The sequence below is a fragment of the Protomyctophum parallelum genome, assembly GCF_964188405.1.
Source record: "Protomyctophum parallelum genome assembly, chromosome: 3".
NCBI classification, from domain to species: Eukaryota; Metazoa; Chordata; class Actinopteri; order Myctophiformes; family Myctophidae; genus Protomyctophum; species Protomyctophum parallelum.
Genome location: NC_139698.1, coordinates 51,839,829 through 51,863,038, shown reverse-complemented (window position 1 = coordinate 51,863,038; position 23,210 = coordinate 51,839,829). Strand labels below are relative to the sequence as shown.

Here is a 23,210-nt window from a genome sequence, read left to right as displayed (position 1 = left end):
ATAATCAGTAAAAATAAAATAGCAAATTGTGCCTGATCTGCTGGGACCAGAGTACGTGGTGTGTATTTGTATGACTAGCTCTCAATGATGACGTAAGAAATATGGTCATTTGTGTAATCTGGTCCCAGCAAACCAGGCACAGATTTGCTGTTTTTCTTGCATACGCATAAAATGGCGGGTTGGCTGTCACGTTTTTTTTACACAATTAAATACAAATCCAACTAGACTCTGATCATGATTTAGTATTAATATCACTATAGTCCAAGATGAAATACATTTAAAACAATTGACAATTTACAATAAGTAAAAGAATAATTATACTGTATAATATATTTTAATTCAGTTTATATACATTTTTTTTCATCACATATCAATGATTTATTTTTCTTTGAAAAACTAAAAAGGGATCTAGAATATATCTACATCGATAAAACTGTATTTCTTATATAGATAGAAACATACTTAATAATACTAGGTGTTTATATGCATAAAGTAGGTAGGTAGCAAATAGTTACACCTAATGATTATACATTTCAAACGTTCCTTCACAGATATACTGAGATTTAACAGTTTACAGCGGTCGAAAGTACTTGCGCGCTCTGCTTGCGCACTAGTTGGCCATTTATGGCCTACTAGTGTGCAACAAGCAAGTATGCACTCGACAGAGTGCAGTTCTAGCTGTGAAATGCCTGCAAGTGTTTTGAACTCACTTGAAAGGCACATGGCAGGCTGACAGAATGTCGCTGTGGCTGCTGTGAACTTATGACTGACTGAGTGAACAATATCTGGTAAAAGAGCAAAGAAAAGTTCATTATCCATGTCACATGCACGTTGCTAGCACACAAATAAACACACACGGTCCAGCTCTGTCAGAGGCAGACAACCCTTCTCTCTCACCTAGCTTATGCTCCATCAGGCACACCTGTAGGCCTACCACATCAGGGGCGTGACCGACCAAGACCATGCAAGCATTAGTGTTACAAGTGGAAGATAGGCTATGTTGTTTTGGTGGCAGTGTTTTTTTTTTCTTCATAGAAAAGCCCTGTTTGGCTTTTGAAAAGAAAAGGTGCCACTGCCAGCTGTTCTTTTACCCACTCTCAGAGCCTTAGAAATAGACTATCTATTATACGGCTCTGCCCACTCTGTCCCCCATCTGCTCAGCCTCAGGGTAACCCCACCCCCCCTTTCCACCATCCACTTAAACAGTTTGCCACCCTGGTCCCTGGTCGTCCTCTGCCCATACTCTCCCACACGTCACTGGAAAAAATAATCTATAGTTCTATACTCTGCTGTGGGGAGTCGGGGACTCGGAGGAGGTAGGGCAGTGTGATAAATGTTTTTCAGTGAAGGGAGAGGGTTTCGGCTATTGCAATAAATAACCAAGGGTCGAGTCTGAAAGGCGGAAGAGGTGTGTTGGAACTTGGCACTGTGCCCAAGTGACATTGTAACGGCGTAGAACTATAGCTCCTGTAACAAAGAAAGTAAAGTGGTGTCGTCGCGCCAGTTCTGTGAATAAAAGTCCCACTGCGGTGGGGACGGTACTGAAACTGGCGGTGTTGTTTCGAGTCGAGCCGCGCGCTTCACACAAAAAACTTTAGTGCCCGCCTCCCTTGCTCTCGCACATGCACTAGTACATTCCATTTCACCTGTTGACGCCGACAACTCAGTGAGCTGCCACTTTTCATGGGAAACTATTTGGAGGGATTGAATCAAATCAAGCGAAGATAAAGATATCAAGGCGTAAGAAGGAAGCGGTCCATCCATACAGAAAACAAAGCAGAAACAGTGGACTGGACGGACGCTGTGAAAGTGAAAGCGCACTGAAGTTCACCCAGTCGCTCTTCTTGACTTGCCAGTTGCCACAATATGCAGTTATTGAGGAAATATATCACTTTTCACTGAATTTCTGTCCGTTCTCTCAGGTAAGGTTTCTTTCTCTCGTAACGAGTATAGCCCACATTGTTTCAATTGAAGTTAACGACTTAATTTGTCACATTTTCACGTATGTTGACCTATTTAAGATGACAGAAACACTGGCATAATTTGTTAATTAATCTTTAATGGTTATTATCAAAGATGAATTAACAAACTTGATGGGCGATCGAGTCGTCAATTAAAGTTTGGGCTAAGATCTTCAATATAGGCTTGTATTGACACCACATTAAGATAATTAAAGTTGCCAATTTAGTTTTTTTTATGCGAAATTACCTGCGCGCCTGCGAATGCCTACACACTTTCTTTGTCAATGAATAATCGTGGCTGATGCAAAATTACACTACTAACTTGTTACTTACTTGTACGTGCCCTTTGCCCTAAATATGACACATGATTCATTTTTTTTTTCATTAGGCCTATGAGTTGCAATATAGCCTGTTATTTATGAGTCTACTGTCTACCTACAATAAGAATCCTTGTCCCATGGCAAGCTCAGTTTACGTTAACTCCCACTTTGTTTACAATGTTCTTGTGATATCTCGCTTTTATCCACCCTCATCAGATTCAGAACAGAACAGAGCATAAACAAAGGGTGGGAGTGTATAGGGAGTGCTGCTGAGTGAATGAATTTCCCTGGGAGGGTTGGTGTCATGGGAATTCATAGGTTTGCGTTCAGTCATTCTCTCACACGCCTTGTTTTGGCCATTATGAACAAATCTATGTCTGAGCCCTTCCTCCCAGACTGTCATTAATGGCTCACTAGTTCCCTTGCATCAGGAGAGAAATTCTCAGGCAAATGGAATCTCTGTTGGAGCTGTTGAACGAGCACCAACGCCAGCAATAGTTACACGGGAGCCTGTGCCAATTAGTGCTGCATTGAGCACATTCCATACTATACTATGCACAAACAGAGATGTGTATTACTCTTACTGTAGAGCAGTAGCCTACAGCAGTTGTGCATATAGCCTGCCACCAGAGTATGCCAAACATTCATCCATATCATTTAAATATGGGCATATATATTATATATATATATATATGCTTAGCCTGTATAAAAGCATAGTTTTTACTAGTTTGCATGTAATAACCATTTCTGACACATCCAGGGACTATACCTCACACATCACAATAGATGTGATGATAAAGTTACATGATGATAAAGTACATTAAAACCAATAAAATCTGCACACCAGTATATTGCTCTGATTGTGGGTATTTTCTTTGATAAAGTACATTGCCACAGAATATCAGTTGGCAGTGAATACATTTTATACCCTTGCCTTGCCCCTAGGTAAACGATCAAGGACCAAAAGAGACCAATCGGCAGTGAAAACACTTCCTCTCACCTGCTCTTCCTGATCAGTGGCTGGCTAGTGTTTCTATGACAGCTTCCTGCCTGCCGGCTCTCAGCCAATAGCTGTGTGCAGTGTGAGCTGAGGTCACTGGGTATTCTGGGGCACTTGATATGTCTGATGTCATTGTGCTCCTTCATGGCAGGACGTCATCGTGTGTAAAGAAATTGGAAATGTGTCTGGAAATATTGCGCGAGACACACTGATGTCATGATGTTGAGTCTATAATTGATTTGACAGACTAAGGCTTAGAGATGGGTCTATTTGACTGAAACGACAACCTGTAATTTTGGCCTGTAAGTAATATGTCTCTTGCCCTTCCAGTCCACTGGCCTAACAACTGGAGCTGGTCTTGTTGTACCCTCTGAAGATGGAACAGAACCAACATACTGCAGAGTAAACTAAATATAACATTTGCTTAGATTGACTAGTAATGACGTGTTATTGTCGTGCAGCCAATGTCCTTACAGGATTTATTGCTGACCGTGGCTCTGCAAACGTTATAGCAAAGATATCCGATGGCCAACTGCGGGACCTTCAACCAATCTGTGTTTCCCTGATTATGCAGATCTTCCTTAAATGGAACTAGAGAAAGCTTTTGTCTTGAGGGCAGTTTTTAACAAATACAATGAAGTAAATGTGGTGGTGAATGTACTGCCAATGTAGAATTTCTGCTTCAGCCCACATGACTAGTACCCTCTTGTCCTTGGAGAAAATACCAGTAAAGCTCAAAAGCACCAACAGATTAGGCCCTATCAAGACTACGGTCAGTTCTATTTAGACTATACAAAAGCCCTAAACAACCATGTTTCTGCCATAGCAAGATTTGTATATTCATCATGAAGCATAGGTTCAATTAACTTTTTGAATTAATAATTGAACTGATACTGACTTGACTAATGACTATGACCCGGGCACCTGTGCATTAATTTAATTCAAATGCCTTGGAAACACATCCAACCATCCAGCCATCCATCCATCCATCTTCAACCGCTTATCCGTAGTCAGGTTGTGGGGGCAACAGCTCCACCAGAGTGTTCCAAACTTCCCTCTCCAGAGCAACATTAGTGACTTCCTCCTGGGGGATCCCAAGTCGATGTATTGCCTCCAACTGCGCCTTGGTCTGCCCCGGGGTCTCCTCCCAGTGGGACATGCCTCGAGGACCTCCCTAGGGAGACGCCCGAGAGGCATCCTAACCAGATGCCCGAACCACCTAAGCTGGCTCCTTTCCAGGCGAAGGAGCAGCGGTTCTACTCCGAGACTCTCGTGTGACTGAACTTCTTACCCTATCTCTAAGGGAGATGCCAGCCACCCTTCGGAAACCCAGACGTTTCTATTTCCAGAAAGAAAATGTGATCAAATGTGGTTAGACTCTACTAGGATCAGCTGCATTTTGCAGACAGGTGTTTTTTTATGGCTGTTTTGAAGGAGGGTAAGGAGTCACACTTTTTGATGTCTGTTGGTAGGGCATTCCACATTTTGGTGGCATAGTAAAACGAATTTAACGCCATGTTTGTGCCGAATCTGGATGGAAAGAGATAAGTGAACAACCCTGTCTTATAATGTTAAAATGTGTGGAGTGAAGGGATGTTCAGTATGGACTATAGAAGATGAAATGCAACTGAAATTAGAACAGTGTGGCCTGTGGCCATAGGGTCGGAGAAACTTCACAGTGTGGATTGTCAAGTGTGATGTGAGAGTAAACTTGGCTGCTTTGAGCACATGGTGAGATAATGTGACAGAGATAGTGGCATTCCTCTCTCCCTAGTCCCCTCTAACTCCTGTACTCCCTCACATTAAGTGTGTGTGTGTGTGTGTGTGTGTGTGTGTGTGTGTGTGTGTGTGTGTGTGTGTGTGTGTGTGTGTGTGTGTGTGTGTGTGTGTGTGTGTGCATGCGTGCGTGTGCGTGTGTGTGTGTGTGTGTGTGTGTGTGTTTTTTCTGGGAAGTTATAATAAGCACACACACACACACACACACACACACACACACACACACACACACACACACTATTGAACTCTGTTTATTCTCTTTCTCTAATCTCCCATGCCACTCCCCTGCTATCTAGACCAATTAGTGTGGGCTCATTAAAACAACATTTTGTCATTTAATCTTCCTCTCCATCATGTTTGCTTCCCTTTGCTGCATGACTTTGCTCTCTTTTTGCCTCTGCTATCCAGCCCACTCCCCCCCCCCCCCCCCCCACACACACACACTCATGCACTCATTCATTCATTCTCTCTCACTCTCTTGTATGTGCATTGTGTTTGTTTAGCCTTCTGTTTGTTATGTTTGACATGTGCCTATGTTGACATGAAAGCGTGGACTTTACTCGTGAATGCCTCTGGGTTGTACTGGTGGTGATACTGTATCTGCTGCTCTGAACTTTATCTAGCTTAGAGGTCAGGTGACAAACACTGGTTTTACTTCAAAGCTGACAGCTTTTATTGGAAGCATGAGCATCCCATGACGTGCAAGCATATAGAGTAATTTGATGTGGCCTTTAATTTAATGTAAGTTATCATTTAATGTACCAAAGTAATGTACAGTATATTTGCAATCCAACCATATTATTTATCACAATCGCCAGTGAAAACACAGGAAGGGCTTCGTTCTAAAAGCTGCCAAATGTCTATATACTTTGGATAGAACATTTTCATATTTTTGCACTAATGTTACTGCTGTTCTGTTGATTTTGGTTGTTCATTGATGCAGTCCTGCTCAGTCTCTGTTACTGTTTTTGAGTGGTGCAACCACTCTTATAGACAGCTATGTGTGTCCCTGGCTGGGTCCCTGGCTCGCTGGCTGTGTTAGAGCACGAAAATAGCGAGTTGCACCACTCAGTTCACACGGGTGTGATTTTTTTTATGTTGCACTAATTCTGCAAAAACAATGACCCCTTGGGGACTAAATACATTTGAAGTCCGGCACACTGCAAAATACTCAACTATAATGTCCCTCTGAGATTGTAAAGGGTTATTTTTGTACTCTTTCTGGGTTTAATGAACACTTGCTGCGAACTCTGCCCTCCCTGCCTCTGTGTGCCAGTCCAGCTGGTGTTTGGAACCCCTCACTCAAATACAGTATGTGGGTTGTATATTTATCTTGATGCTCCTTCTCCTCTGCCAACCCCTTCCTTCTTTCCATTGCCTGTAGCCTAATAAGGTCTGGATGGAGAAAAAGAGAAAATAAAGAGGACAGAGAGTCTGAGGAGAGGGTGTGGGAAAGGGTTTGACAATAGGAATCAAGGAATTTTCCCACGTGTGTGTGTGTGTGTCTGTGTGTGTCTGTGTGTGTGTGTGTGTGTGTGTGTGTGTGTGTGTGAGCATTGTACATACTGTACAGTATGTACATACTGTACATATAGCTTGAAATATACCCATAACAACAACAACAACATGTTTAACGATATTCGCTCTGGTTAACACACTTAAGCGAAGCAGACATAGGATTACACCATGAAGAGTCCTTCAAAGTGTATAGTAAAGTATGCATTAATGCATACTTGCAAAGTTGCAAAGTTATGCTGTAGTGTTGCCTTGATCAGTGTTGTGTTGTTTATGCACCGTCTCACCTCTCACTACTTAAAAGGCCATGTGAAGAGAACAGCATTTTCACGCTACAGTATACCCCTGCCCTGGCCTGAGATCAGATTAAAAAAATGTCTTCTACATCCTGACAGTTTTCTGAAAAAGCTATGTTTCTATGTCAGTCGTTCTTCGATTTTTCAAAAATAGCAGACCTACAAGCTCGTAGCGCGCCACTCGGTGGCTATGAGCTTGTAGATCTGCTATTTTTCAATAGCTAAAGCATAACATGATGCTAACACCAAAAGGGGTTCCCGCCCCAAAATGGGTTTGAATGCAAACCCTGAAAAACAACCCCAAAAACACCTCCCACATAGTGCGTTCGCTCCTCTCTTATACTATTACTTCCCATTTAACCCCTCAAGGTGTTTTCTCTATTATCACCAGCCCAGTTTCTGTAATCCTGGAGGGATTTCAGTGCTTAATGCTTTAGGCCAGGGCTTGTTATTACTCAGTTGTGATAGCCCCTCTGTGATCTGTCACCTGATCCCTCGCACGCCTTCAATCAGCCACTGGATCAGATTACCACAACATTTAGTCAAATCATGCCAGCAGAGGCCCCCTAAACTTTACCTCTCATTAAGTATCACCCCCCCACCTCCTCCTGACCTCAGAAATGCCCCGGCACACTATGGACAGCTCCAGGAGCCAATGGGAACCAGGGCTGAGACCCCCGTGGATCACACTGACACAAGTGGCTGGAGGACAGAGTCCAACCTCATCGGGGGCAGAGTCTGATACGGAGAGCAGCAGCACAGAGAGTGAGAAGGTAAGTGAATGTCTGCAACGCTGCATCCAAGTGATGCTTTTTTTATGATGTTAATGCAGATGCAGGCAGCATTCACATGTAAAATGCCATTACATTAGCATGCCGTGCTAGTGTGGCTGCTGTGCAGTATGCCTCAGGGCAAGAAAACAAATGTATTTCCTCAATACTCTCCACTCCCCCGTCAATATTCAGCTATTGTTTATTTCTATTGTAGCGTTCTGAATTGATGATTTTGTGTGGTCGGCTACATAACTTTTTCATCCACTCACAGTCCCGTACCAGATATCTAGAGGTGGGGTCAGCAAGGGTCTTGCCATCGCCCTCCATGTTCCAACAGCGAATCACAGAGATCAATCAGCAGAAGGAGGAACTAAAGATTGAGGTGAGTTGATGAATGAAACTATGTGTCACTGATGACAACTCTGGAAAATAATTTGTCATGATGTCTACAGGAACATGCTTGCTGGCCATTGTTGGGGCCCGTTTGCCAGTGAACAAGAGAGTCAAATCTGTTGCACAGGATTGTTGAATAAAACGTCTTCAGCTTCACGTTGCAGCCACATGCCATTTCCAGATGCCAACATACTCACAGTGAAATGGCATAGTCATCTGTTTCTCGGGGGGGCATTCCCTGTCTATGATTATGACTATCTACTGTCCTCTCAGCTGCAGCTGGAGATAGCCCTGCTCCAAGGCGAGTTGCAGACGGAGAGGAAACAGCTGCACAGACACACACAGCAGCTACAGGCACTACAGAACGAGGCCAAACATCTTGAGAAGCACAGACACACCGACAGAAACAAAGTAAGAGACACTCCCTTCAGGTGTTGTCTACCTGTCGTGTTGTACAGTGGGTCATAGTGGGGAAGTGACTTGGCATGTATTGCCAAGTCAAGTGACTTGGCATGCATTGCACACCACCATTTTCCTATTGTGTGAATAATATACAATTGTATGTAACCCTTTTGAGTTGCTCAACCGTCTGTCTTTTCTGAGAAGAAACTGGGTGAGACGAACAACACTGGGGACCCCCACATGAACAGAATAAAAACTGGGGAGTGGACATTAACAGAATAAAAACATTTCAAACGTGACTGTGACTTTAGGAACGAGAGAGCCTGGAAAAGGAGAGGAGCAGAGTGGAGGAGTTCAGGAGGTGCTTTGAGGAGAAGGAGAGGCTGATCCCCAGTCAGCCAGAGAGCCAGAGAGTGCAGCTGGCACTGCAGCTACAGCAGGTGATGGCCTGAACTGCACAACGGCCACATTTACAAATTACTCTCTAGCTCCTATCTTCACTACTGTATACAGACTACAGCACCATTGAGCAACTGGTATTACACATTTTAAACTACTGTCACACCTTTAACCCAGGTCGATGCCAAGTTTCCAGAACGGCCTCTTATAGCGCCACCAGGAGGCAGACACAAATCGTTACACACTATCTCTATAGTCATGTGTTCAAGACGGATCTGTCCGATATTTCATATTCCATCCGAATTGGCTAACATTGGCTTTCAAAGTTTGCAGGATTCTGAACAAAAAGCCTCAAATCATGAATGCAGCGTGCAATTTACGTGAAATCTTCAAGGACTTTCCTACTAGGCTCTATCCCACCCTTTTCACATTGGCCTGTTATAGCACCACCAACAGGTGGAACAAAATGCCTCAAATCATCCAATTGCCATCCAAGGCATAAGATGTTACCCTTTTCACATTGGCCTATTATAGCACCACCAGGAGGCCACAACCTGACCTGCCCTGGTGGAGACCTGTGCCCTAAGGGGCACCTTTTCTAGTTATATATTACTATTGTAGCGATACACAGTTCAATTTGTACATTATTTTGGTTATTGCCAAACTGGTACTGAGGAAGAATGTATGGATCTCAAATTACTTACTTACTTAACTTAATCCTCTTCGTGCTGGATTAAACATAATTGCAGATTATTTGTAATTTTAATAAATTAAGTTGTGTTGTTGACAGTGTCACAGAAATGAAATGAAATACATCTGCTACTCTGTGAACTGCCTTAAGGACATGGTGATGGTGTGTCATGATATACTATGTTGACACTTGACAGTGCTGCAGTATACTATATATATATATATACAGTATATCGTCTGTCTGTCGCACACTATAGCTGTGTGCCTTTCAGTGATTGCGCAGTACCTGTTTTACCTGATGTGTCTGAGCTAAAGACACAAACAGACGGCTTATTGTACCTGGTGTCTCTCAGAACATAACGATGACAGAGACATGGAACTTGTTTTATGCGTTGCATTTAATGAATGGCTCCGTTCCACCCAGTGGCTGTTGGATGTTCCATGCTTTGTGAAGTCACACGTGTACACTGTTTAAGGGCATTTGACCAAAACAGGTTTGTGACTTATTTGCTTTACGGAGCAAATGGCATACTGTACTGTAGATGAAAACAAGTGAAAGAGAGAGAGAGAGATCTCCATGCTGGCTCGCTACTGTTTGACATCACATTTTCTCACTCTGTTTTCACGTGCATGTCTTGTCTTGTTTTCTTTGTCTTATCTTTTGTCGCTCCTGTGCTTCCAGCGTTATTGTCTTTGTTTATACTTCCGATGTGAACTTGGAACAGTGAATGCCGATAAGCATTGTTTGATTATTGAAATGAAAAGGAACTTCTAAACCTCTATGGATTAGCATCTATCGATAATCAATGGTTTTCACCACCAAGTGTCACTGTTGCGCAGCCTACACACACATAATAACTGCATATGATGATTTTGGGTGTGACAGTACAGTACGGTGACAGGACAGTACAGTACAGTACAGTAGAGGGACCCCCTGGGGACCCCCACATGGTAACTCTGTCATTGCTCAACCATTTCGGACGCACCACTCACATACACAGGTGTCATTTTACATAATATTGAATTACAAACATTTGGACAGTGAAGTTCATTCTCTTCCAAAACTGAATCATTATTTGCCAAAAAGATCTTCCAATGTACATTAGAAGCCTTAAAACGAATTTGTCTCTCTTGTACAGGAGAGAGAGAAGATGGAGGCTGCAGTCCGGACCTTTGAGGACTGGGAGTTCCGTGTTTTGGAGCAAGAGACACACATAGATGAAGAAGAGGAGCAGAATGAGGAGGACAGAGGAATGGAAGTGAGGAAAGAGCGAGTGGGAGAGGGAGAGCTGGAACGGGAGATCTCAAGTCAGCAGCATGCTATCAACACCGCACAGGTAAGCTGTTAAACAGAGAATTTCACAGCTGCTCCAGACTTGTTTTACAAGCTTATCTATGTTGTCATGTGCTCTTAGTCACTGTTTACTGTGGTTGGCCAGCACCCAGCACGGGATTAACTGCTGCTCAGTCCATTGAGTGCATTAGTGTGAAATAGGGCTTTACACACACACTCTCTCTCTCACTCACACACACACACACACACACACACACACACACACACACACACACACACGTGTCACTTTCTCACTGTAAAGCAAAGTATTTTCATTCTAGTAGAATGATGTGCCTCAGTTGTTTTTAAGCATAATTAATTCAGCATTAATTCAAACATACACGCATGCACGTGCACTCATACACGCATGCACGTGCGCACACACAGCTCTTTGTTTCCACAGCCGCCAGGGCGTGTTTGAGGGACCGTCCCTCAAACTCTCCCCCCCCCCCCCCCCCCCCCCCCCTTCCACCACCTCCAAACAAACACTGACATGAGCGTGAACTCTTCTCTCCTCTCACTCACCAGAATCACCCTGTCGTCAGTAATGACATTAGAGGCCGTCCCGAGAACCACAAAGGGGAATGATGAAAGACAGGAAGAACAAGAGGTGGGGTGGGATTGGTTTACAGGTGAGGAAGATTGGGAGACAAGGAACGATGGAGAATGAAACAGGAATTACTAGCAAAGTTCAGGGCTGGTCCATCAACTACGAACTGAAAGAAAGACAAATGGGAGACAAGACAACACGGAAGTGGAGTTTTCACAGAGGGACTGACATGGGGATTTGAAGAGGTCTTTAACGCAGGGTGACCCATGTTCAAAGATTTTGAAAGGCTTTTTGTGTTTTGGTGCACATTGTTGGTTTCTATGACTGGTTATAATTAGGAAGGATTAGAAGGGCCCTCGGGCAGCTGCATGGGTAAAGTACCTGCCCACCACTGTGGAGTCTAGGGGTTTGAACCCAGCATGGTACTTCCAGCTTCGCCAATCGTCTATACAAACACAAATTGGCCCATGTTCATGGGAGGGAAGCCGGCCGTAGGGAGAGTGATCTTTGTCACTGCACATGGTCCTTTTTAATTGGCTCAGGCTGGCACAGCACCTGTCAATGGAGAATGTTGAGCAGGATTGGGATTTTGGGAATGTTGAGCTAGTAGCGGTGTAGGACGGAGGCATTACCTCTTCCCGGTAGGGGCTCCTCAATGGCATGTGAGCCAGTAGGTTACAGCAGTGACAGAATTAGGATTAGACGGGTATTGGCTTAACCCATCCTGACCTGAGATCAGATTCATACGAGGTTTCCACCGGACACACACTGGTCTGATTGACCCATTCTGACCTGAGATCAGATTCTAAAAAATGTCAGTCGTTCTTAGATTTTTCAAAAATAGCAGATCTACAAGCTCGTATCGCGCCACTCGGTGGCGCGATATGAGCTTGTAGATCTGCTATTTTTAAATAGCTAAAGCATAACATGATGCTGACACCAAAATGGATGCCCGGTCAGAATGGGTTAAAGTCCCTCAAAGTACATGACTGAGCTTTTTAAAATTAGTACCTGTGGCAGTGTGGCAGACTGTAAAGGGTTTTTTTTCCACACATATTTCGTAGACGGTAATGATAGCAAGGCCTGAATTTCCATCCAAATTTATAAACTAAACTATTAATGTGAATACACCCCAGAATTTAAATAGATTCCAGATTGTGTCTCTTATGGTTTGAGAAGCGAGGCAGACTGCAGAGAGAATGAGTGCTGAAGAAGAGATGGTATTGTATGTGGTGGAGTTAAGGGAGTTTACTCAGCTGCACTGACACCTCACTGGAGTTGACAGTTCATTTCTATACCTCTCTCTCTGTCTCTGTCTCTTTCTCTCTCTGACACATGCTGTGTCCCAAAGGTGGAGACAACGAGCACAAAATTGATGTCAAACAATCATCTGTCACATTGGCGAGCCTTTTAGCCTTGCTCTCATATATCGCTCTCATGCCCCAGCCCTTTAACTTGCAAATGGTTGTTTGATTTGCATTGTTCCTCCCCAAATGGACTGAGTTGCAATGACGCACTGCATCGATTCACTCTTCACTGTCGTGTGATATTGTGTGCAGAAAGGTTTTGTTTACCTAATATTACAGCACATCATTATAGGCTACATTACATAACCCTAACAGCTAAAATGTCTGCTGTGGTAAATGCATCTTTTGAATAGAATGCATGGCATTGTGTGCCGAGGGAATAATTCCCCCTGATTTTCAGGAACGAGTCCAGCAGTTGGAGCGGCAGCTGAAAGAAATGGAGAGAGAGAAGGAGAGGGAGCTAAACGCATTGAGGAAAGAGAAGAGAGACTTGCTCCATCAAAAGGTAGGCATAAGAGACTAGTTTTACCGAGCTTCAGCACGTTAAACATCTTTTTTTATCCTCTATACCATGTCTCTATCACCAGAGTCTGTTGGTCTTCAGGTCAATTCCATTTATCCATCAAACTATTCACTCATTTGTTGGTTTATTTCTTCAATATTGTCCATAGACTCGTTTGATACGTTAAGCTCTTATGACACCATCTGTAACCTAATTTATTTATATTTAGTGGTCCAACGTGTGTGGTAATATGAGATGCTAATTGAACTGTGGTCAGGGTTTGTGGTGCAACCAATGGTATGCCTTTGATAAGAATTATGACAGCACCAGTTAAAACAAGGGGAGGAGACGGGGACAGGGAAGGAGTAGAGAGGGAGAGAGAGAGAACCTCAAGCTAGAGGGAGGGAGAGAGGGAGGAGTAAGAGATATGAGGGACGAAGGGTGGGTGACTGTCTGCTTTTGTATGACAGAGAGGAATAGAAGCTGGGAAGAAGTTTTTAAGTCCATGCAACAACAAAAAAGCAACGGTAAGCTCAAACCGTTCAATTTATGGGCCTCTATAGTGTGTGTTGTCAGGATTTCACTGAGTGGTTCTAGGTTAGGGAATGCACGGAGCTGGAGGGAGGGCAGAAGGGAGTGGCAGCCTACAGGAGGAGAGAGGGGGGCAGGCAGTAGGTCTGACTGTACAACCGGCTCTGTGTGACTACAGTGTGACTGTAACGTCCTGGATGATTATCGTGAGAACCTGCTGGAGAAGCTATGCTGACATGCAATAGAGAGACAGACGAGAGTTAAACTAATAATGGCACATGTGCTGACTGAATTGCTCATGTGTTTGTGAGTCAGGGAGGGAGGGAGGGAAGGGAAGGGAAGATAGTGAGAGCGATAATTCTTTAACTCATTAGGGCGATGCTAGGAAGTGGAGACAAGATGTATGATATGTCTATTGCTGTTTCTGTTTGCCTCTCGCGGAGTATTTGTTACAGCTAAACATTGACTCCAGCTTTGTAGCATGTCTATTGGTGTTTTTTAGCCCGATTCATGACAGTTTAAAACGGTTTTTGTCGTTGTTTTACAGCAGTTTTTAAAGCTGAGTCTGACTTTGGTCACTCTTCTATCAGATTTTAAAAGAAAAGAAGCCACTCAACGATTGGTCAAACATCACAGGTTCCGCCCCCTGCATGATGTCACTTTCTCCGCCAACCATTCACAGTTCATCCCAGGTATGCTTTGCATCACCACAGATGGACGCATATTTGTGTGAGGTTTAACGTCACTGCATTCATTTATGCTTAATGTTTCACAACAATCTGCTACTTTTGTGCCAGGAACCATGTAAAGAATCTGCAAGTTTACCCCGACGACGAAGCTCACACCGCAACAAACTCACTGATAGGCCGCTTTCAGTACAAGGTGAGCTGCGATTGGCATTTATTAGTTTCTTTTTTTGTGATGTTATTAAACCAGGAGCACTTTGACCTGTAACAATGGGCCTTTCTCTTTCCATTCTTACCATTCTGTCCGTCTTGTTTGTTCAGCTCCCTCCCTCTTCGTTTGAGTCGAAGGTGTGTCATGTTATTGCTGTGCTATAAGCACGACTTACCTGTATAGACCGGATGAGCCAGTAGAGTTTCTGTTTATTGGGTTGACTACTGTGACTCAAACTGAGTCACTGCTGCGAGTCAAACATTATACACACCTGACACAGTAGTCACACTGTGTGTGTGTGTGTGTGTGTGTGTGTGTGTGTGTGTGTGTGTGTGTGTGTGTGTGTGTGTGTGTGTGTGTGTGTGTGTGTGTGTGTGTGTGTGTGTGTGTGTGTGTGTGTGTGTGTGTGTGTGTGTGTGTGTGTGTGTGTGCATGCTATTGCCAAAAATCATCTTTATTACACAGATTATATTTCTAGTTTGTAGATTAGGTCAGTGGTTCTCAACCTGTGGGTCGGGACCCCCAGGGAGGTTCCCAAATAGTTTTTTGGGGGGTCCCCAGATGATTAGCTTAATGTGCAACATTGTTTTCTCACTCAACAATAAACAATTCAACATACTAGTATCTGCACATCTCAGTGACAATTTAAGGAATCAACCAACTATAGAGGGTATGCGCATGCATAAAGTGAATGGCAGATCGAGTGGCAAAGTGAGTTTAATGCAATCAGATAGGACTTTTCTGTTTGGATGTATGGGCTGTCAAGGCCAGAAAGTAGTTATTTGACACTCAGTAGGCGTTCCTGAAGAACTTCCGGGTATGTTGATTGATGATGTCACACGCATACCCTCTATACTATAAAAGGGCTCAAACATAATATTACCTAAGAACGAGGCTACAATTGTGAAAATAGCTGACCTACATCTCGCATTGTGGAACTGAGTGAAACTAAATGTAATGCCTCAACTACTGTCAGGGCAGGGGGATCCCCAGTTCACATTACATTATGCTCATTTTGGGGGGGCGCACGGCCTGAAAAGGTTGAGAACCAATGGATTAGGTTGTCGATTTTAATGCAATTAGTATGTAGATTCATTGCGCGATTCCTCCCTACAAATTCTCCCATCCTAGTATCTCATTGCTTTGCTTTCCTCGTGCCACCTTTATGTAACACAATTTGCACCTTAATGCGTATTGTCCTGGTGTGTTTGGCTCTTCTCTCTCTCTCATGCAGGCCTGCTGAGGACAGAGCCAGACAGCCAGAGCCCAGAGGCCCTTGCTTCCCCCCTCACGTCCCACAGACTAAGCAATGGGTTCAGCAATGGGCACCGACCTGGGCATAGCAATGGCGGCGGGCTCCTCACGCCGTGCAACAGCGCCAGCAGCTCTCGCGCTGCCAGGTCAGTTGTGTAGCTCTTTTGATGGATGTCAAAGGAATAAAAATACGGGGGGGGGGGGGGGGGGGGGTTGATACACTTGAAGACGTTTCATGGAGAGCACAGAAAAGGAATGTTACTGATACTACATTCCATTCTACACCGGACAGTCTTTGTGGATGTGAAGGGTTTCTAAGAACTACATAAAGTTGGTTGAAGTCACACTAGCAGTGTGCAAACTGTGCATATGACTTTTTTTTTTTTTTTTTTTACACATTCATGTGACCAGCCCATGACATCAGTGACGTTTCCTTGACTTCCATTATGAAATTAAAGTTAAATAATAGAGAACTTATTTAATTTGTATAAAGCATGAAGTGAAGGTACTTCTAGCCTACTGGCAGTTTGCACAATAAATCTAGGCCTGTGATAGGTACAATGGCTAGGCAGAATTAGCTCCTGACTGACACACACACACACACACACACACACACACACACACACACACACACACACACACACACACACACACACACACACACACACACACACACACACACACCCTATTATAGACAGCTAGCTTCCTGCAGAGGCACAGCACATCTGTAAAAGAACATACATTTGGGAAAGTGAAATGATTATTATTACCGTTGATGGTCTGTCTAAAAATACCAGGACATTTTATTTTAAATAATGCATACCGGTATTAGCAGAATCCGTTTTGTTTGTAAATGTTTATATTCTATTAGTGTGATTTTTGAGACCTGCTTCTGCATACAAATAGCGTGAACGGGAATCATTACTTCTGCTTCCACTCTCACAGCGCACAGACACATAAAGACAAAGATGATCAATAATATTTTGACTTATATCATGCTCAATGTTGCTTTAAACAATTCTGACCGGGCACCCATTTTGGTGTTAGCATCATGTTATGCTTTAGCTATTGAAAAATAGCAGATCTACAAGCTCATATCGCGCCACCGAGTGGCCGGATACGAGCTTGTAGGTCTGCTATTTTTGAAAAATCGAAAGAGCGACTGACATTTTTAGAATCTGATCTCGGGTCAGAATGGGTTCATCAGACCCAGTGTTTGTCCGGCGGAAACCTCGTATGAATCTGATCTCGGGTCAGAATGGGTTAAACAATTTATTGTCATGCCCGCAGCCCGTGCCTGGGACTGCTGGACCTGGTGGAGATAGAGAAGAGGCTGAGGGAGGCCAAGGCGGAGAGAGAGAGACTGCTCAGGGAGAGGGTGAGTCACCTGCAGCAACACTGACTGACAGACATTCCTAATCGCCACCGACGCACTGCATTAGACATGGCTGTCTGACCGTTGACTGACACCCACGCAACTCACACGTACGTGACCCCCGGACCAAGAAAACAGCCAGCAAGCAGATGGCTGGACGGCCTCTTTCTAATGCATGTATTCAGTATGGGCCACAAATTGGGGACGGTAAATGTTCAGCCATATGCTTGTGATTTGGCTCTGCGGCGGGTGAAGCCTTGTGAGTTCACTGCCAAGGTTGTTTGCGATTAGATTGGTTGTTTTTCAAGTCGGCTTTACGACAATGTAGTCACTCTTTTTTTGTTTTTTTTCGTTCTTACTTCCACTGTGGTGGTGTGAAATAATGTGCTTCTAATGTGTTTCTGTTTTATAACGTCAGTAAGCATAAAATGGCAGCCATGTGAATATAGCAGAACTCGATAACAGAACTCTGTATGGACACAACTTTTTTTTACAGAGAGCACCATGCCCATGTTTCATGCAACAGAGTTCTTTGATGCAAACCTTGTGGGGATATGTAAAAATATCTCAACCTCATTTGCGCGTGTGTGTGTGTGTGTGTGCAGGAAGAGCAGGCGGCGTTTGTTGGTGGAGGAGAGACGACAGAGAGAGCTCAGCTCTCCCAGCAGAACAGAGCCATCACAGCCAGAGCCAGAGACACCACCGAGGACAGGCCCTGACCCACAGGAGCAGCCGGTCCCCACCTCCCCAGAGGTAACCAACTACAGCACCAAGTATCAGCCTAAAGTCAGACAGAGGCTAGTTCCAACTTACTACACGGGGTGTAGATTTAATTGCCATTTTTGCCAGGTGCTTGAAAAGCGCCTGGACTACATTTGTACCTACCCCTACTGACGACCGTTTAGACGATTTTAGTTGCGACCTTACTAGCGACCTAGTCATGATTGGCTGACTCCTAAGCCAATGATAGTCTGAATGGCATAAAAACCCATACTCTGAACGCCACAATGCGGAGTGAGTGGCAACAGAAGCTAATGTTATGAGCTAACTGGAGCTAGAGGACAACCATAACAAAACACAGCGAGTGAATCAACAAAAGAACGTTGGAAAGGAACAAAAACGGGCACTACAAGAGCTTGTTGCACCTGGCAGTAATGACAGAGTCATATTTGTTTTTTCCTATCCATCGATCTTATCAGATAAACATGGCGTTGACTAAAGTTATACTTATTTGTGGGTGGGTGTCGCTCACCGAAAACAGCTGATATACGTATGATATAATATGATATACGCATGATATAAGTTCACAAGTCGTCACAGTGTGACACGCTGTGAGCTTGTTGATCAGCTATTTTCGGTTGCGTGACACTGGCACACAACCAAGTAGAAGTCAGGCTTAGAGGAACGGAGTGGACACTCAGTGTGTGTGTGTGTGTGTGTTTGTGTGCGTGTGTGTGTGCATGTGTGTGTGTTTTCAGCAGCACAGCCTCCCCCTCTTCCTCTCTCCGAACTTTGACCTCCGGGCCCACGTGGAGTCGCTGGGTCACGGGGTGGCCGGGTGTGCATGGGTCTGCGCATGACCCCGCGGCGCTGCGCCGGCTTTCTGACCAAACGGGGGGGCAGGGTGAAGACCTGGAGGAGGAGATGGTTCCTGTTCGACATGGACCACCGACGACTAGCGTACTACACAGGTCAGACAACAAGGCCAGCAGAACCAAGCCTGATTTATTAGTTGCACGGTGCCGGTGTCACGAAAACAGCAGGTCTGCATTGCTCACAATGCGTTGTGATATTGGCTAAAATCAAATGAAGTCTTCTTGTGTAGTTCAGTCACTCATGATGAATGAATGCCATTGCAAATCACAATTTTGTAGTCAGTCTATATCCCATTCTGACCGGGCACCCATTTTGGTGTCGGCATCTTGTTATGCTTTAGCTATTTAAAAATAGCAGATCTACAAGCTCATATCGCGCCACCGAGTGGCGCGATACGAGCTTGTAGGTCTGCTATTTTTGAAAAATCGAAGAACGACTGACATTTTTAGAATCTGATCTCAGGTCAGAATGGGTTCATCAGACCAGTGTTTGTCCGGCGGAAACCTCGTTATGAATCTGATCTCAGGTCAGAATGGGATATTTACCGCACACTGTACTCTCTCTGTTCTCATGCTGCAGACTGTGATGAGAGGAAACTGAAGGGGGTGATATACTTCCAGGCAATAGAGGAAGTGTACTATGACCATCTACGTACAGCCACAACGGTGAGTAAAATAACAGTGTGTCAGTTTAGGTTATGATCATTATGAAACCTCCACTGTCCTTGCAGAAGGTTTTCTCTTTCCTGTTTTGATCAAACTCATGTTGAAATTATTTAAAAGTGAAAAAGCTGTTATAAGTGAGCACTTATAACAGGATTTGTACAGGGTCATAACCCCTGATGCTGCTGGTCAGATTGCTGACCAGCAGGATTTCACTTTTTCCCCTTCTGAGTATTTACATAGGCTCATATTTTTGGCAGTATGTCAGTTATATACTGTAGCTGACAATAATTGCTTTAACCCATTCTGACCGGGCACCCATTTTGGTGTTGGCATCATGTTATGCTTTAGCTATTGAAAAATAGCAGATCTACAAGCTCATATCGCGCCACCGAGTGGCGCGATACGAGCTTGTAGGTCTGCTATTTCTTTTTAAATCGAAGAACGACTGACATTTTTTAGAATCTGATCACTGTGGGTTTGAATCCTCTATACCAGGGGTTCTTAACGTTTTTGGCTGGGACCCACGAAAATGCTTTGGCCATGTCTCGCGACCCCCGCACCACCCCCCTCCCCACCACCAATACAAATTGACCGCTACAATATAGAGAAAATACATCATAAATAAATACTGAAACCAGATCTAATCATTAAGGAAAGTTTATGCATGCACTATGTGTACTATATGTAAACTCTAAATTTCCATTTTCCAGCCAGTCAGTTTTTTCATGTATTTTTTTTTATATTTTGGTTGAGAACCCCTGCTCTATGGTACTAACGACTTGGCCATGTTCGCGTGAGCCACAAATACCTTCTTTTAACCTACCAACATAGTGTGCCATTTGCAATGGCTTCTCAGCTCATTCTGGGGTATTTATAATGCGTATCTAATGTGCAGCTGAGCATAGACATGATAACGCCCCGCCTGCCTCTGATTGGCCTACCGACACTGCCCGTCTTGACTGGATAGTCTGATCTCTGCTGCGAGGTGGTGGAAAATAATACAAGTATACGGTATCGCTATGATACAAGAGAACTGCCTGTAACTTGTACGTTTTATTTTTGTAGAAGAGGCAAACTAATATTGTTTATGCCGTTTGCTTTGATTGAATGATTGATTGAACATTCACGCCGCAATATGATTTTATTTGGGTGTGTTCTAAATAAAGTGTTGATTATTGTGTAAACGTGAAACATTGTACTGTAAGAAGGTCTCTTTTCCCTTCACCTTTATCCTTTTTAGTATAATAGTATTATTTAGAAGTTCACACCCAAATCAAATCATAGTACATTGTACACATGTGTTCAATAAATTATTCAATCAAAGCAAACGGCATAAACAATATTAGTTTGCCTCTTCTACAAAAATACGCGTGCCAAGCTGTCATTCTCTTGTCTTATTTTCCCACCATGGAGTAAACTCGCATTTATAATATCCCTCAGGTTGATTCCGGTTGATTCAGAACCATGAGGCTATATACCTATTCATCCACTAGAGGGCAGTTGTCACACATTCTGTCTGCGTAGACTGAAAAACATAAGATAATTTAAGATTAGCATCTAGTCAAGCTGCTATCACTGCAGCTTTAATCAGGCCTAAAGATTTGAGCCTGACCCGGCCCAGCAGACAAACATTTGGCCTGAGCCCGGCTCGAATCCTAAGAAAGATGTGACCTATTTTTTGTTGAACAGCAGTAGTCTTTTTTCCTCTTCAAATATATTATTGGCTATTCATATGCATAGCTCAGCTTCACAGTCATGGAGCTCACACAGCATTTTTCTTGAAGAAAGAGGGACCATGCAGAGAAAGGTTTTCCCTGCCACTACTACCTCTGCAGTTGACAAAGGTCGCTAGTACCTTGAACATACACTCTGAGCGCTGTCAGATTCGACAGACAAACCCCCCCAAACCTCTTTTTAGTTTACCCTCTGTTACTATTACTGTATGTAGGTACTGTACTTATGTCAAACCAAATGGGCACTTACCATGGGTACATTATGACTAATGTACATATATAGTCCTAGTCCTTACACACATATTCTTTATTACTTCTTCTTTGTTAATGTTATATAGGTGCTACAATGTTGAAGAACCAAAACCAAATCATTGTAATAACCGGTTGTCAGATATCGGCCCAAAATGTGACTTGACATTTGCAAAAACCTTTTACTTGGCGTTTCCTTTCTCCCAGTCTCCAAGGCCCAGTCTGACATTCTGCGTGAAGACGTACGAACGCCTCTTCTTCCTCGTGGCTCCCAGCGCCGAAGCCATGAGGATCTGGATGGACGTCATTGTCACAGCAACAGACGAGCACAGTCGTTACTGACCTCAACTCTGTGAGCCATGATTGGAGCTACTGACCTGGCAACACACTGTATACAATTGTTTACCATATCTAAGGGAACAGTTTGCTTTAGTTTATCCTGCAAACCTCCTGACCCGACTCAGAAGCTACTTTGAACCCAGGATTATGAGACCTTGCTCGGCCTGCATGAGACTTTAATGTGTGGTGGATATGAATGCCAAATGGTCAAGAGGATTCCCTAGGTGATGTGGCCGGGTCAAGGGCACTGTTTTCCTGTAATGGTGCCCCGGGGCTTGCACAAGTACACTACTGAACTGCTATATAACAGTATCGGCTTTTGATTCGCCAGTTTGGCTGACTGGGTGTCACTGTCCTTTGGAGATTTCACTGTGTGGAACTTTATCTCCCCCTTGTGGTCAGAGTCAAGTATTACAGGAAGTGCTCGCTAGGAACTCTATTTTCTTCAGAAACAGTAACAAACACTGTGCATTCAGTTTTAATATTTAACTTATTTGGTGATGTATATATGGATGTGATTTATATTTGAATGAAAACATACACTGTTAAGACTGCACTATTAAAAGGATATTCATAGACTAATTCATTCATTTCTTCTGTGCTGTATACAGTGCGGCTAGATTATTCGCCTGCTTATACAGTACACCTTCTCTCACTGATTAATTTCCATGGGTCGAGATGGCAAATGGAACAGGCCTTTTCCCAAATATTCCAAGCCTGATGTAGTCCCCAAGTGTAGTGTTGCTGCCCAATTTGTGACTGTTATACCTCCAAATGTAGAGGTCTTGGGTGCAATCCTTGGCATACTCAGTCCAACTACCTCCTCTCAGATCCGAGCAGCTGCGAAAACAAAAGTATACATATCACAAATATGAATAAAAGCCATACTATAGAAGATGGCTTGTCTAAAAGCCCTACTAATTACACTCAACCGGACCAAAGTTGTTTGAATATTTAGTTTGACATTACTATCCATAATAGCTGATATGTTCTTTGCTGCAGCTATACGCAAAACGTTGTGAAATGCACTAACATAAAAAAAGTAATTATATTCACCATGTGTTAAAGAAAATTAAAATGTCATGTTATCCTGTCAAACGTCATACAATACTAAGACTATGTCGTGAAAGCACTTGACATGTTGTTACATAAGATATTTGGTGGGCTACACACACACAGCTACCGGTACAGTATGTGTGGCATAATGACTTAACTTCCACCTGAGGATGTTCAAACTGTCCGGTGTTATGTACTGTACATCGTTACGATGATGGAAACCTGAATGTGTTACTTACAGCACACCAGAAGGACAACAGTAGGGAACAGACAAATTGTGTTTGTCTCACTTTACTAC

General features: G+C 43.6%; 1 protein-coding gene across 1 annotated transcript; it reads left to right on the top strand.

Moving 5' to 3' along the window:
• The first annotated feature begins 1,629 nt into the window (after positions 1-1,629).
• On the top strand, positions 1,630-23,001 carry phldb3 (pleckstrin homology-like domain, family B, member 3). Its single transcript, XM_083760267.1, is given in 17 exon segments — positions 1,630-1,922; positions 7,487-7,641; positions 7,913-8,023; positions 8,308-8,445; positions 8,748-8,876; positions 10,665-10,862; positions 13,116-13,220; positions 14,339-14,440; positions 14,546-14,630; positions 15,880-16,045; positions 17,190-17,277; positions 17,880-17,885; positions 17,887-18,027; positions 18,753-18,833; positions 18,836-18,965; positions 19,450-19,535; positions 21,725-23,001. Coding segments are annotated over 16 exon segments (1,854 nt in total). The 5' UTR covers positions 1,630-1,922; positions 7,487-7,488; the 3' UTR covers positions 21,860-23,001.
• Positions 23,002-23,210: the final 209 nt, after the last annotated feature.